This window comes from Sciurus carolinensis, chromosome 5, assembly GCF_902686445.1.
Source record: "Sciurus carolinensis chromosome 5, mSciCar1.2, whole genome shotgun sequence".
In the NCBI taxonomy this organism is placed as follows: Eukaryota; Metazoa; Chordata; class Mammalia; order Rodentia; family Sciuridae; genus Sciurus; species Sciurus carolinensis.
In genome coordinates, this window is record NC_062217.1 from 11102182 (window position 1) to 11117781 (window position 15600).

A 15600-nucleotide genomic window follows, 5' to 3' on the forward strand; every position below is an offset into this window, starting at 1 on the left:
CAGTCAAATTGAGGAAATGAAGTCCATGAAAACCATCTGCCTTTGGAAGTCTGGAAGAAGAATGGACTTTTTACATCTCACCTGCAAAACCAGCCCCAGTCACTTAGGCAAGAAGGAGAGAGAAGGCTTCGGAAAGAACTGGAGAGCAAAAGATTTTCTTATAAAAACAGAAAGGGAGGAATGTAATGTATAAAGCTGCTCCCCCACCCTTTTGTTGCAGCCATTTTCCCCGCCTCCCAACCACTTGTTAATCTATGAAAATCCTGGCTACCTATTGGTTCATCAGTCAGCTTGCAAGTATCCTTCTCCGATATTGGTCCCCTGTTAGCCTGGCAGAATTCAACTGTTTACTGTAGCTACCCCACCTCTGTTCTCATTCTTCTGTCTCTCCTCCTCACTTTCTCTATCCTCCTGGCTTTCCACTCTCTCTAGCGCGCGCCCTTTCTCATTCTCTTTCTTTTCTTCTCATTTTCTCTCTTACCCTGCAGGGAGACACTCTGTTAATAAACTCCCTTATGTGATTTCCCGTGTCCGGCGTGGTTTCCACGGGATCCCTTACAATAAAGATATAAGGAAGGAAATGAATGAATTTGGCAAAATTACACTATGTGCATGTACAAATATACCACCGCAAATTCCACCTTTATGCATATCTATAAAGCACCAATTAAAAATAAATAAATACATAAATAAATAAATAAGTGGAAGGAAAACCAGCAGCGTAGAGGACAGAGAATAGGAAGAGGGAAAGGGGAGGCACCAGTGACTGAAATGAAGTAAACTAAATCCCATGCATATATGGTTTTGCCAAAATGAACCCACATATTATGTATAAATGTAATGCACTAATAGAAGAAGTGTGTTAGAACTGGGCACAGTGACATAGTCTGTAATTCCAGCTAACTAAAGTGGAAGGATCATGAATTTGAGAATAGTCTTTGAACTTAGCAACACCCTGCCTCAAAAAAAAAAAAAAAAAAAAAAAATTGCTAGGATAAGGCACAGTCTCAAAAATGTCAAAAGAATTATTCATTTCTAGAGCATCAGTTTGATAAACAAGTAAATCGATATCCAAAGAGATGTGGTGGTCAGTTCAAATTCACCTGAGTGACAGCAATGAAGTATTCAGAGCAGAGTGTGGAGGGTCAGGCTGGCTTCAGAACTGTTTCAGTTTAAAACAAAGAACGCTCAGTGGAATACCTGGCCAAAGCCCAGCTCAATGTTTACTCTTATCTCTGAATTCTTAGCCTAGCACATTTTGCCACTGTATCATGCAACTTCAAAAGCTGAAATTTAGCTTTCAAACAATAGCATGCTTTTCTAACAAACCATGGAGTACTGCCCTTTGGTAATCTGGGGTAGGGGATGCTGGGGATTGAACCCAGGGCCACAAGCATACTAAACAAGTGCTCTGTCTTTGAGCTACACCCGTCGCCGTATTTGTAAAGTTTTTTTTTCTTTTTCTTTTTGGTACCATGGGTTGAACCCAGGGCACTTAACCACTGAGCCACATTCCCAGCCCTTTTAATTTTAAATCATGCTACATAATTCCAAAGTGATGACTGAAGAGACGGAGGAGGAGGAAAGTAGCCAGGGAACAGTGCTTGGCTCTGGACTCCACGACCATGGCACAACTCACACGGAGTCCCACCGCACAGTCCAAGGACGACAGTAAAAACTGCTGTGTGGCTGTGAACAAGCTGCATCTGGGGCTCGCTGCGAAAACCAACTATCATTAAGTGTGCAAAAGGTCAGCCAAAACTCGGTTGTCTTCTCTGCAAGCGGAGTGGTCAACCCTCCAGAGCACCCACCTGCAGAGCAGCACGCCTCACAGTGAAGGGCACAGGCGTGGGAGCCCAAGGCATAGGCTCTGGGATTAGCATGCCTCTCTGGAATGCAGTTTCCTCACCTGGAAAATGAGTGTAGTAAGAGCATCTCTGTCGCGGGGTTGTGGAGAAGGTGATGCTGGGTAAGGCTGGAACTCTCTAGAATAGGACCTGGCCCGCAGCAGGCAATCGATTAAGGTTAGTGATCTATGATCATTAATATGGGCAGCTGGCACCCCAGATCACAAGTGTGTTCCCCTCTGTCCAGTGTTAGTTGTTCTACCTGTGTGATTATCCACCTCTGAGCCTGCATGGCACAGAAATAATACTGGCACTACACTACCAAAGCGGGCGCTTCATCTCTTGATCACACAATCAGAAAATCCATGAGCCCGTTATTGCTGGTGGGCATGGGAAAGGGCAGGAAAAACTACAACCAAGACAAGCAAATTCAGTCATTCTCACCAGATGATGAACACACAATATATTTTTACAGTGACATTAGCATTGAATACGGACTCTAATCAAGATCCAGACCATCCAAAACCCAAACTTCATTTCTTTCTGTGAATCCTGCTTCTCAGGAGTTTGTTTTTATCATTGGTTCTAGAACAACTGTTCCACACTATTTAAAAAATTGTCTGGAGTTGTAGCTCAATGGTAGAGCACTTGCCTAGTACATGTGAGAAACTAGGTTTGATCCTACCACATAAAAATAAATAAATAAAATAAAGGCATTGTGTCCATCTACAACTAAAAGTGTTTTGTTTTTTTCTTTTAAAGGTTAAAAAAAAAAAAAAAAATCAGCCAGGCACAGTGATCCCCGCCTATAACCCCAGCAGCTTGGGAGGCTGAGGCAGGAAGATCTCAAGTTCAAAGTCAGCCTCAGCAACTTAGCAAGGCCCTGAGCAACCTAGTAAGACGCTGTCTCAAAATAAATAAAAAAGGTTGGGGATGTGGCTCAGTGGTTAAGCACCCCTGGGTTAAATCCCCAGTACCAAATAAATAAATAATCAATCACTGTTTTATTTAATATCAAGAAACCAGGAACTAGGAGTAAGAGTTAATCTGTACAAGAAAAGTTATTCTTAAACTATTCTGCATTCATATATAAAGTTAAGTGAAATTTCTTAACAATCCTAGGCCCTGGAATGGCTTCCAGCTGACTGGATTTTCCAGCTCATCAAAGTCAAGCAGCAGACCCCTTCTGTTTTAATATGCAATTGTCCCACAGTATACATGGGGTTGGTTCCAGGACCCCCTGAAGATACCAAATGTACAAATGCTCAAGTCCCATATAAAAAAAAATGTCACAGCATTTGCACATAACCAGCACACATCCTCCCAAGCACTTTGTCATCTCTGTAGTACTTAATAACTAACACATTCTAAACACTACAGAAATAGTTATCAGACTACTATTGTTCAGGGCATGGCAAAACAAAAAGATATGTATACAATCAGTACAATTTTTTCCTAATATTTTCAACCTCAGGTTTGTCAACTCTGCAGATACTTAACACAGTACTCAGGACCAACTATAATTTCAACTTTTCTGAAACTTAGTATACTTTTCTATCATTACAAAAATAGCACAATAAACATAATTGAATCTCTTTTTTTCAAAAAAAAAAAAAAAGCTTTTAGGCATCATTGGAAAAACCAATTATTCTTGGTGTAGCAGGGAAAAACAATCTGATGTCTAATAGTGTACTTTCTAACTGCTAGGGCAGAACTTACTGCTAAATTTTTGTGTTTTAATGATCTCTTTCACACTAGCTTTTTTGATTATTTGCCTCTTTCTGTTAAAGCAAGAGTATGGTTTTTAAAATCTGACTAATTAGGTGGCAAAAACAATTACTGCTTCAAATCTACACTGTATAATTTATATGCACATACATTACCATACACTGCTCTGTGGTGTAAATGGGTATTACTGCTCCCTCTTAAGGACAATAAAACTCAAAGACTTTAAATAAATTTCCCCAAAAGCCTGTGTGCTGCAGGTGCAGTGGCATACATCTATGATCCCAGCAACTGGAGGGCTGAGGCAGGAGAACCTCAAGTTCAAAGCCAGTCTCAACAAATTAGCAAGGCCCTCAGTAACTTAGTGAGACCATCTCAAAGTTTTAAAAATTAATAAAAAGAGCTGGGATGTGGCTCAGTGACAAATCGTCCCTGGGTTCAATCCCAAATACAAAATAAAAAAGAAAGAAAAAGTGGTACAATGATAGGTGTTACAACCCAACGTGGCAACCTAGTCATCAGAGATCCCTGCCTCTGCCTCACGCTTGACATTAAACACACTGTATAATCCTGCCAGATTTCACCATCGTTCTCAACACCATCTATTTTGCTGCATCATGATATGATAAAATGTCTTCACCAGCTAAAGAGCTGTATGCCACCATCACTCTCGCTTTTGAGCTAACTCTATACTACTCCAACTTCAGGTGTCTCTTGGCTGACACTTCCACTGGAAAACCTGCTGTGATATCCTACACTAGGTTCTGGGTCACTCCTATATGGGCTCTGTGCACCCTGAACTTGGCATTGTTAAAATGCACTGGGACTGGTAGGTCTCCCTTTGAACTCCTCAAGTCAGGGCCATGGCCTATAATTAAGTCAGGGCCAAGGCCTGTAACTACAGATAAACAAATGAGCTAGGACTCTAATTCCCGGTTTCCAGCATCTTCACAAGCACACGCTACTCTGTTCTCCACACTTGCTTTTGAGATCAAGTCAAGAAAATGTTGAATAAAACCAAAGTTGTTAAAGGCAAATATTTGATACTATATGACTACCTGAGAATTACATTTTAAAACCTTATTTTCTCTCTCATAAAAAGAATGACTCAAGACGTGAATAACAATCCATAAAGAAAATAGTGCCAGAAGACCACTTAAGAACTACTCACAAGTTTTTTGTTTTTTTTTTTTTTAAAGTGTAGAAAAAAACCATCTCCTAAATAATCAAATGAGAAAGGGAAAATAGAATAAATTGAAACCTCATTAATTTACTCAAGTTAGTGGTGAAAATTACTCAGGGAAAAAAAGTAGAATATAGTTTACTCACAAAAAAAAAAAAAAAAAATAGGAGAGTTTAAGTCTTAAAGATTCTATAGGTTAATTTTAAAGAACACTACAGATTTTAAAAAGAATTATCTATATTAAAATTAGCACAATGCAAACTATTGTTAACACAGTTGTTAAAACCACAAGAAATGCATTTGCATGAAGAAACCTCAACTTGAAGTCGGGTATGGTTCAGCAGTAGAGCCCTGGCTGCCACGCCCAGAGCCGTGGGTTTGGTCCCCAGTCATAGTTCGAGATCCTAAATTTGGCAACTGCATTCTCCTCCCATGATACTGTCCCACTTGGGGTCTCCCAACCACAAGGTGAGATGAGTCTCACCTGGGTGGAGTTCCAACCTCCTTTTCAAGAACCCTGGGAATGAAGAGCTGCTGATTATCTGATCAGATCTGGAAACTGGAGGAAACTTTCCTTATTACTGACAAAACAACTTTTTTTTGTTCTAAATCATATGTCAAAGTTCACATGGAGGAAGACAGGCAGGTCCTGTGAGTCCATCATCATGTTCAGAAGGCTTCCGGAGACCAGCATCCAAACAGAAGGAAACTTCCTGGGAACCTTGAGCACCTTCCTGTCTTGGCCTGTTTTGTTCATGGACATCTGGGCCTGGGAGACATCCCTCCAAATCTTAAGCCACTTAGGCCTGGCAGATACTATCAGGTGTGTAATTAGAGAAGGTCAAGCCCTGGGATGGCGGCCCAAGACTTGAGTAGCACAAACAGCATATTTACTATTCCACTGTGAGACTCTCGGGGTTTCTTTGGCCAAGTCTGAGGTCTCTTTGAGTCAGTGTTCTGTTCCTTAACCACATTAAATCTTTCACTCAAACTGACAGTCAAAGCTTCTTCCATGGTACCATTTCACCAAGGATATTTCAGAATTATAGTTGACTCTTTTGGAAACTTTCAATATGAATGAGTTGCTTAAGAGGGCAGTAAAGGAAAAAAGAAAGGGAAATCTCAGGCATTCAATGTCGCCCATTTTCTCATTCACATAAGGAAGCTTCTAAAAGGAATTCAAATCCCAAAATTATTTCCCTAAAAAATTTATGGGGAAGACAAAGTTCATAGGGAAGAAGAAAAGCACAAGAAAAGACAAAAGAAAGTGTGAAAAACTGAAAACTCCCTTGAACCTAACAGTCTTCATCCTGCTATTTCTCTTCCTCTACCACATTCCACATTTCTCTACCCTGCACTTTCTTTCTCTGATCTGCTCCACTTTCCTTCTTCCTGTCCACAAACCCCCAAAGCAACGCCACCTCTTGAAATGAAGCCGCGGCCAGAGCGAGCCCCTAGGCGAATGAAAGCCCAGGCCTCTCCATGAACTCAGGCACTGGCAAAGACTTTCAAAGTCTACCCAGGACAGACGGGGTCCCCGGATTCATATCATTAGTTCATGCTGCTAGTGAGAACCTCGGATAGAAAATATTAAATGAGAAGGGAGAAAAACCAGAGAAGCTTAGGAAAGACGGTAAATGTTGGACAAGGTCTTTTGGAGACCCCTGTGAAAACAGGTGACTCCAGTCCAGAGTGTCGGCAAGGAGGAGGCCACTGCAGAGTTGCAGGAAGGCTCCTCACCGTGCATCACCAGCGCCCAGGAGTAGCCCCGAAGTGGCTGTGACTCCGGCTCCCTCCTCAGTCTAGAGGGCGCCTCAAGTCAGAAACAGAACATTTATAAACAAGTAAAAACTGACTGGGAAGAACCACGTGGTCAGCTTTTCAATTCCATATTGCCTATTTTCAAAGAGTTTAAACACAAAAATCAGAGTCAGAAAAAGGTGGTGGCTTTACACATTAAACTAGACGCTCCCACTCCAGAAATTAAACATTAAATTTTAAATAAAGATCTGCAGATCTGGTAAATAGAAATGACAAAGGAAAAATCATTGTTCTGCAACATTCAAGAGAATTAAGGGGGAAACTATAGCAGGTAATATCCCAACAGCAACCCAAGTACCCATTTCCCTGTTTACCCTCCCACTGACAAGGGGAATTTTCACTAATTATTAATGGAGAAATGTGTCATTTTCATCAATATAGGTGATACAAGATTGACCTTAATTCCTGCCATAGTTATGCAAGCTCTCCCTCAGAGTCAACGAACTACTGGTTGATAGTTATCAAGAGTACCCCTCACATTTCCCATGTTCCTGCCCACAACTGTCACCTTTGGACCTATAATCAACAGACAGTCCCCTCTTCTAATGTGGCCCAACTCCCATTAACTTCATAATAAAAAGTCTACTATGCGATCAAACGCCCCCCTGGCCACCCCTCCTTGAGCCGCTAAGGACTCCATGTTCACCATGGAATCAGAATTCATCTGGACTGACTCATATCAGTATACCCAGGACTAAATGTAGCACAAACTGAAGATCTAAAAAGGCCTGGGGAAGCAACGACTCACAGTACTCTGTTCAGGGCCTCGCAAGGCTGTGATCAGGGAGTGGGCCAAGCTGCATTCTCGCTGAAGGCTCAAGTGGGGCTAAAACTACTGCCAAGCTCATTCAGGTAGACAGCCACAATTATCTCCTTGTGACTGTAAGACTAAGGGCACCAGCTTTATTGCTGTCTCTTAGATAACACTTAATCTCTGTTATAGTTTGGGTCTGGAACATCCTCCAAAGGCTCATGGTTAAAGGCTTGGTGCTTGGTGGTGATGCTACTGGGAAGTGGTACAACCTTAGGGCCTAGCTGGAGGAAGAAACCCGCCAAGCTGGAGGGCGTGGCCTTGAAGGACCCTCTTCTCTCTCTTCCTTTCTGCTTCAAGCTGTGCTCTACCACATGCTCCCTGCCATAACTTTCTGCCTCATTACAGGCCCAGAAGCAAGTGACCGTGAACCTCAAGAAACCATTAACCAGCTATTTAAAAGATTTGAATGATTAGTCATTTAACAGTCACTAAAGACTGGCATATGAACAAACGTGGATTTCTGAAAGATCACTCAAGCTGAGATGTTGAACACTCATTGGATTGGAACCACAATGGAGACCAGTTAGAAGGCTGATGAAGTAATCCAGGTTAGATGATGGCAACTGGAAGTTGGTGTTAGCTTGGCAAACAAAAGAAGTGAATGGATCTGAAAGCTACTAAAGTGAGTTTTCCACAGTGGTATTGATCAAGAATGATTCCAAGTTTCTAGCTTGAGAAAAAAAAAAACATGGAAAATGCCACCACTTTTTCAGGTAGAAAAGAATGAAGGATAAGAAGTTTAGAGCAAGCATCAGCAAACTTTTGGGGCCACGTGGTCTCTGTCATAACTACCCAGCTCTACCACTGTAGCAGAAAAGAAACTATAGATAATATGTAAAGGAACAAACATGACTGTGGTCCAATAAAACTTTATGAAAACAAGCAAGCATGGGGCCATAGCAACAATCCCTGGTTTAGAGATAAAGATGATTAGTTCAGTTTTTGACCTGTGATTTCAAAGGTTCCTGGGACACTGAGTTTTGAGAGTTGCTTGAGAAGACATTAGACGTGAGTTCTGAAGCTTGGAGGATATATCTGAAGTATTTATTTGTTTGTTTATTTGGAATTTGGCAGAAAAGGTGGTAACTAAAGTCATGAAATACAATACAAGAAAATGTCCTCCTCAGAACCCAAAAGAAAACCAACACTTAGGAGTAAAAACAGGAGGGAGGATTTGCAAGGGAACTATGAAGGAGCATCCAAGCAAGTCAAAAGCACTTACTAAAAACCAGAACTGAATAATGTGCCAGCAATAGGTATTTCCAGAAGGAAGGTGACCAGGAGGTGCAAATGCTCCTAAGAGATTGAGCTAAGGCCAGATTGTACTGAGCAAAAGGGAGGGGCTGCTGTAAGCCTAGCAAGAGGAACCCAGTGAGAGTGAGCAAGGAAGTCAGACTGCTGCAGAAGGAAGACTAACTGAAAGGTGTGGTCAGGAAAGTCCGTAAGGACAGGTCTAACAGGGAGGGCTGCGTGCTTTATGAATGGAGAACCGTCCATGCCTTTTCCACTAATCCCAGGTATCCTTTCCTTGCCACATCCTTCCTGTGTAACCAAGTGATCAATACTATTACAGAATGCACATTATTAATAGTAATGGGAATACAAAGGAACAAATGATGAGTGTTAAGACAGAAAACAGAAAAACTACTCAGTAAAAAAATTAGCTTGTAAAGGCTGGAGGTGGGTCTAGGGTGTGGGAGGAGTCAACTCTACAGAAGCTGCAGAAGCCCTCCTCCCTGTGACAAGAGAGAAGGTGTGACATGGATGGAAACAGACCAAAGTAACTACAGGCATCCCCTAGTACCCACGGAGGCTTGTTCCATGCTCTCCCCCACCAGCAATACTGGGATCTGAGGATGCTTGGGTCCTTTCTGTGCTTGCATGTCACCTAGCACATCCCTCCCCCTACACTCTGAATCAGCCTCCTGCCCTGTGATATGTGAATGACCTGCACAATGGAAAACTGTCCAGCATAAAATGTCAAAAGAAACAAAAGAAACAAGGAGATTAAGAGTTTTGCAGACTAACTCAAATCATAAGGTGGAAAGTCTACATCGGGACTCTCTTCTCATCAGAAAAAATAAACGACTTTTCCTGGGGCGAGGGTGTTCACACACCCAGTTTCTGCATTTCCTCCTTGGAAACTTTCAGCTGCAAAAGTCACATGCAGAATGTTTGGGAATCTAGTCACCCACGGCTACATCACTCCTCAGCAGAAACAGGGTTATAATTTATATTGGTAAAGACAAAACATCACAATGTTCAAAACATTACATGAAATCCAGAAACCTGACAGCACAGTTTTCAATCACCAAGATTTTCTCCAATGAAAGCCTGAGTCAATACTGATTCATTAAATACAATGCTTAAGGGGCTTTTCTTTAAACTGAAAGTAATCCAAGTGTAAACAATACTGATTTTTTTTTTAATCTCATAGATATCCAAAAAAGTAATAATTACATTTCATCCTATTCTTGTCACAAAATGTTTGACTGGAGGACATGTACTATAAAGACAACACTAACACAGTTTCTCACCTTGACAACCCCATCAAAGCCAGGGATTGTGTTAACCTTTGCTTTCTTGGCTAATAATTTACTTTCAATCTTGTCACCCATGGCTTGAATAGCATGTGTGTCAGGTCCAATGAAAATAACATCTTCTGCTGCCTGTGGAGAAAAACAAGTTGAAATTTATAAGAAAAACATTACATAGCATGATATGGGGTCATGATTTTATTTTTTTAAAAATCATACATGTTTGTATAATTATGTATTAATAACTATAATTATATTTATATATCAAAGACAACTGAAAAGTAATCATCTGAGCCAAAACATTAAAATATGCTGTATTACATATAGTACATGTGTACATAAACATATTCAACAAATTCAGGTCACAGAAAAACACCTGAAAATAATGGAGAACTCCTGCTTGACAGTAACAGTATTCTTTGGAAAAGCAACTTCTATGACATGATATTTATATACAATGCCCTGCCACCCAATCTAAACAATAAGTTTACCTTTAAATTGCCTTGTAAACCTTTGTATGCTCAATACCCTGCAGCACAGAGCTTCATACAAAACATCCACCTGTACTGAATGCCGACTCTGTGCCAGGTTTGAGCTAAATGCAGGGGATAACATGGATGAAAACCACAGGATATGGACAAATCCAAGGAAACATGAGCAGATCAGCAATAACCCAGAAATAAAGAATGGAATGTTTGTACACCTGTGACTACAAAAGGTGAGTCAGGAATACAGTGGGAACGCAACCAGAGAGTTAGAGGTGTCCACTAAATAAATAAATAAATAAACAAATAAACTGCTGTGTATAGGCCACAACAGCCCTCTGACAATGTCTCTACCTCTGTGTGTTTGTCATTATAATCAACAAAATGCTAGCGATGAAAACAGTAATTAGGGACACAATGGAAGACAATGTAGTTAGAGGCAAGAAGATGTTTGCTGACATAAAGGATGAAGTCATTAGGAAAAGAAAGCTAAAGATAAAAAAGGGAAAAGCCGACATGCATGCCAGGCATCCCCAGGACAGGGCTTCTAACTACTGGTTCTCCTAGGACCTGTGGTCAGGGCTGGGGTAACAATCAGTCACACTGCTTGTACATCATGTTACATCACCTGCTCTACCTGTTTGGATGGCTGCTTGTGAAGATCCTGGCTGGGGAAATGTGCGCCATTCTCCTGGTAACCAGAGCAATCACAGCTTGTTACTTGGACTGGCGTCCCAGCCATAGTAGCTGAAGAGCAGTAAACCCACCCAGAGAGGAGGCAGAAGCACAACAGAGCATCAACAAAAGGAACATGTGAGGAGATAAAAATTCGGGAGACAAAATGATGACTTCAACTCTGCACATGCTGAGTTGCAATGCCCAGGGGACAGTCAAGTACCCCTGTCTGGAAGGCCAATAAGGCAAACCCAGGCTGAGAAATGGATCATTAAAGGTCACTGAGTACAGGGGAAATTTAAAATGGCGACAGAACTGACTCAGAGCAAATGTATAGAAAAGCCACTGCCTTTAAACTTGACATGTATACTTTCCCTCCTGCTCAAAAGCAAGATGTGGGAAGAGAAATTTTAGATGCTGAGTCTATTTCTTTGGGTGACCAGCAGCCTTACATGCTTGATTGAAGGATTACATATAATAATGTAAAGAAGGAAAAATATCTCTTCACTCTACCCTTCCAAGTTTATGGCTTGGCCATCTACTATTAGCAATAGATTACCAAAACAGAAGCACATGGATTTTTTTACTATAAGTTTTACATGACACACAAGCCTTCATAAGGAAATGCAGACCCAAAGAGACAGTTAAACTTGAGCATTTCTTATACAGATTTGATGAAGAGGGATCAGTCATGGGGAAATGACAGGGCAATTCTAGTAAACTGGGGAATCTCACAATGCAAGAAGGCCTGCTTGCTCCAGTGCTGTGTCCCTTCACCTTGGGGGCCAAAGAGAACTCTTTCCTCCAGGAACAGGAAAGGCCTTACAACCTGTTTCAGGGAAACATCAGAAAAAATTCCTAGTTTTCATCATTTGCTTCACAGGACAAAGGTCCTGCTTTGGGTGTTTTCTCAAACTCTTTCAGCTCGTAATATTCAATATGCCAACAGGCCATATTTTGGTGTACCTGTCTTGAGTTCCATCAATTATAATATAAAGCACCACGCTGAGTGTCACAACTATTAGGTACCTTTTTTGTTTTTTTTTGGGGGGGGAGGGTTGGCAATAGAATTTTTTAAATTTGTTCTTTTTAGATATACTTGACAGTAGAGTGCATTTTTGACATATTATACATACACGGATATGACTTATTCTAATTAGGATCCCAGTCTTCTTGTTGTACATGATGTGGAGTTTCACTGACAGCTATTAGGTTTTATCCACTACCCAGAAGTTCTGATAGACAGTGAACACTAGACAGGTCCACAGAACTCCAATATAGACTACAGGAACCAAATACCCATAATCGCTAGTATTCCAAATGGCAAATTCTGGATAAGAAACCTCTTAAGTCAAAAAAGAGGCTCATAAAGTACCTGTCCATCAAATGTTCATACCTAGTTAGTATAACCTTATTGTCATGAAAAAAAAAATCTTATGCAAAATCACAAAAACGGAGCTGCTCTGCACAAGAAGAGTTGGCAGACCTACCCCTCCACACAACCTACGTCTCCATCTTTACAAACCACCCATTATGGACCAGGGCAATAATCATACTCACTTCTCTTTATCCCAAACCTGCAACTCACTAAGCACTACGGAAGGCACGAGGGGACAATCATGCTTCAACACCAATTGTCTTTCCATATTCTCATTTTGCCTGCTAAGACGGAAGAACTTCAACACAAACGCTGTTTTAAAAACCACTATGCCAGGCAGATGTAATCAAGCAATCAGAATGCCCACTCAGAGCGGGAGAGACAATGTAAATGAGAACATCCAAAACACATTATGATTATAGAGCAAAACTTCTGATTAACAGGAGACTTAAGACCTGGACCACTGATTGACCAGATTTATCTCATGTGTTCTAATTTGAGGAAAATTGCTAACCCAAAATGCAAAATTGTCCAGAAAAATGCTCACATCAAGTATTTAGTGACTATTCTTTGTGCCATCCAACACAAAGGAAAAAAATAGCCAGTAGTGTGGTGGGTAACTATTCAAACAAAGGTTCCAGTGAACTTGCTCCCACTTATCCATGTTTGGAGGATTCCCGAGGTTGGCCTTCACATGCAATTCAAGCAAAATGAGAAAGCAGCATCCTAGACTCCCAACTCCCATAATTCTGCGATAAAAAATTAAAAAAAAAAAAAAAGGAAGGACAAGTCAAGGTAAGAGAATATAGTAATCACAGTGATGGCGCATGTCTCAAAAGTTAACACAATACACATTCTGTGCAACATACGTACCTAACAAAATATACATGTTAAAAGCCTGTGAATAGCCTGGCATGATGGCACATGCCTGTAATCCCAGTAGCTCAGGAGACTGAGACAGGAGAATCAAAGCCAGGAGTTCAAAGCCAGCCTCAGCAAAAGCAAGGCACTAAGCTCTAAATAAAATACAAAATAGGGCTGGGGATGTGGCTCAGTGGTCAAATGTCCCTGAGTTCAATCCCTGGCCACCCCCCCAAAAAGTATATATATATGTTTAAAAAGTTCAAGTAATGGGGACATGTAGAGAGAGGTTGGAAGTTAAGATTGAGAGGAGTGTGCTGGGATGTAGCTCAGTGGTAGAGCGCTTGGCAAGCATGCATGAGACACTGGGTTCCGTCCCCAGCACTACAAAGAAAAAGAAAGAAAGAAAAAGGCCTTCTGAGATCAGATCAAATGTCTACATCAGGATGACAAGTGGATGCTTATTTGCCCCCTCACACTTCGTAAGAGCAGGCGTTCCATCTTACTAGTGTTTGCCAAGAAAGAATTTACCCTGATGCCATAAGGCTGCTGAAATCACAGGTGAGCTGGGTGTGTACTTTCTGAGCACCTGAAACAGATATATCAGGCCACCTATGTCAGCAGCATGGAGACAGGCTCTGCAAAGGGCTGGATGCGGCCCAATGGTGACAGAGGGAAACCGACAAGGGGGAGACCTCGCCCTCCTTTCCTTTCCTTTCCTACCTCCACTGAATCCCCTGGTGGTAAACCGTGCTACACTGCATGCGAGTGCCACAAGCTGCATTTCATTATGCTTTTGGTAAAAGTGCATTACACTGTGCTGTAAATGTGGCAGACACAACCTGCAAACAGATTTTTTATTGAATGTAAATAGTTTTTTTTTTTTCCAACAAGGCAGCTCTTGGTCCTTCTATGCAATATTACTTGACCTTTGAGTTTTGTTTTGGTTTTTGTTTTTTTTTTTAAACTGAAAAACAAATGAACATTCATTTCAATGCAGGAAGGAATTTTAGACACATTAACACCTGGGTTCCAAGAGTTCTAAGTAAGAGAGGGCAGGCTCCTCCTCCAGCTTATGAAATACGTGCTGAAATCTATGCTTTTTTTTTTTTAATGGACCTTCATTTTGTTTATTTTTATGTGGTGCTGAGGCTCAAACTCAGTGCCTCACACATGCAAGGTAAGTGCTCTATCACTGAGCCACAACCCCAGCCCTCTATGTTAGTTTTTAATCTGAACTCAGTGTACTTTTACAAATAATCATGGGGGGAAAAAAATAAGGAGAACATTTAAACACAGAAAAGGGAGGCACATTCCTACTGCAGTATTTATGGTCTTGAAAAAATACCAGGGCAGGGGGTAAGGCCAAGCTCTACCACCATCACTGCAGTGTCCTGGAAGGCCCAAGCCCAGCAGTGAGGCAAGCCCTGTTAGAGGATGCCAGAGTGTGAATCCCAGCTGATCCTCCCCGCACCTGCGAGAAGGGCAGAGCAACCTGAAGCAGGGTGCTCTGGGCCTGCACAGGAGCCATCTTCTTCCTCTGTTGGTCAGCTCATAATAAATTAAGAACCAAGTTATGTCCTGGGGATGCAGCTCATTGGCACAGAGTTTGCCTTGATCTCCAGAACCAAGAAAAAAAAATTATGTAAATTATGTGATTCCTTAGGATAGAAACATACAGGAAGCTGATGGCTGTGGGGCACAGGTAGCAAAGGAGGGCAAGGCTTCTCCAGTCGAAAACATAAACCAACACCGTGTTTTAAGTTGTTTGGATGCAAAGTGCAAGTTTGATTGAAATCAAATGACATACTTACGAACTGTACTTAATTTCTGGTACACTGTGTATTCTGCAACTTGGTTTAACCAAAAGAACCTGTGTCTTTGCTTCAGTATTGCTGGGATCTGGATTTCATTTGGTCCAGTGTGTATTCTGTATTAAATGTCTACTTGGCACAAAGCACTCAAACTGCAATATTACTTCCAGATGACAGCCACGTACAGTATTTGGTTAAAGACAGAGAATAGTAGGAACTTTCTCAACTTTATTGGCAGAAGTCAGGTTTTCTAGTTAAGTAAGTTTTAAGGAATATAGTTAAATCTAAAACCTTGTTTTTCACACTTAGGTGAGGAGTAAGCATAAGAGCAATAGAACACTTTCTAATATTGGCAATGGAAAGACTTCCATTTCTATTTTTCAGCTAATATGAAGTGAAAAAATGTTAAAATTTCTTTTATTAAACATTTTGGGGCTTTCAGGATACTGGAGAAATGGTA

General features: G+C 41.1%; 1 protein-coding gene across 2 annotated transcripts in view; it reads right to left on the bottom strand.

Annotated features, from left to right (window-relative positions):
• Positions 1-15600, bottom strand: part of Pcca (propionyl-CoA carboxylase subunit alpha) — a 358996-nt gene that overhangs the window by 247080 nt on the left and 96316 nt on the right. For both annotated transcript variants that reach the window (XM_047554213.1, XM_047554212.1), the window contains one exon: positions 9928-10059. In XM_047554213.1, the coding sequence (XP_047410169.1) occupies positions 9928-10059 (132 nt within the window). The remainder of the gene's footprint in view (positions 1-9927; positions 10060-15600) is intronic.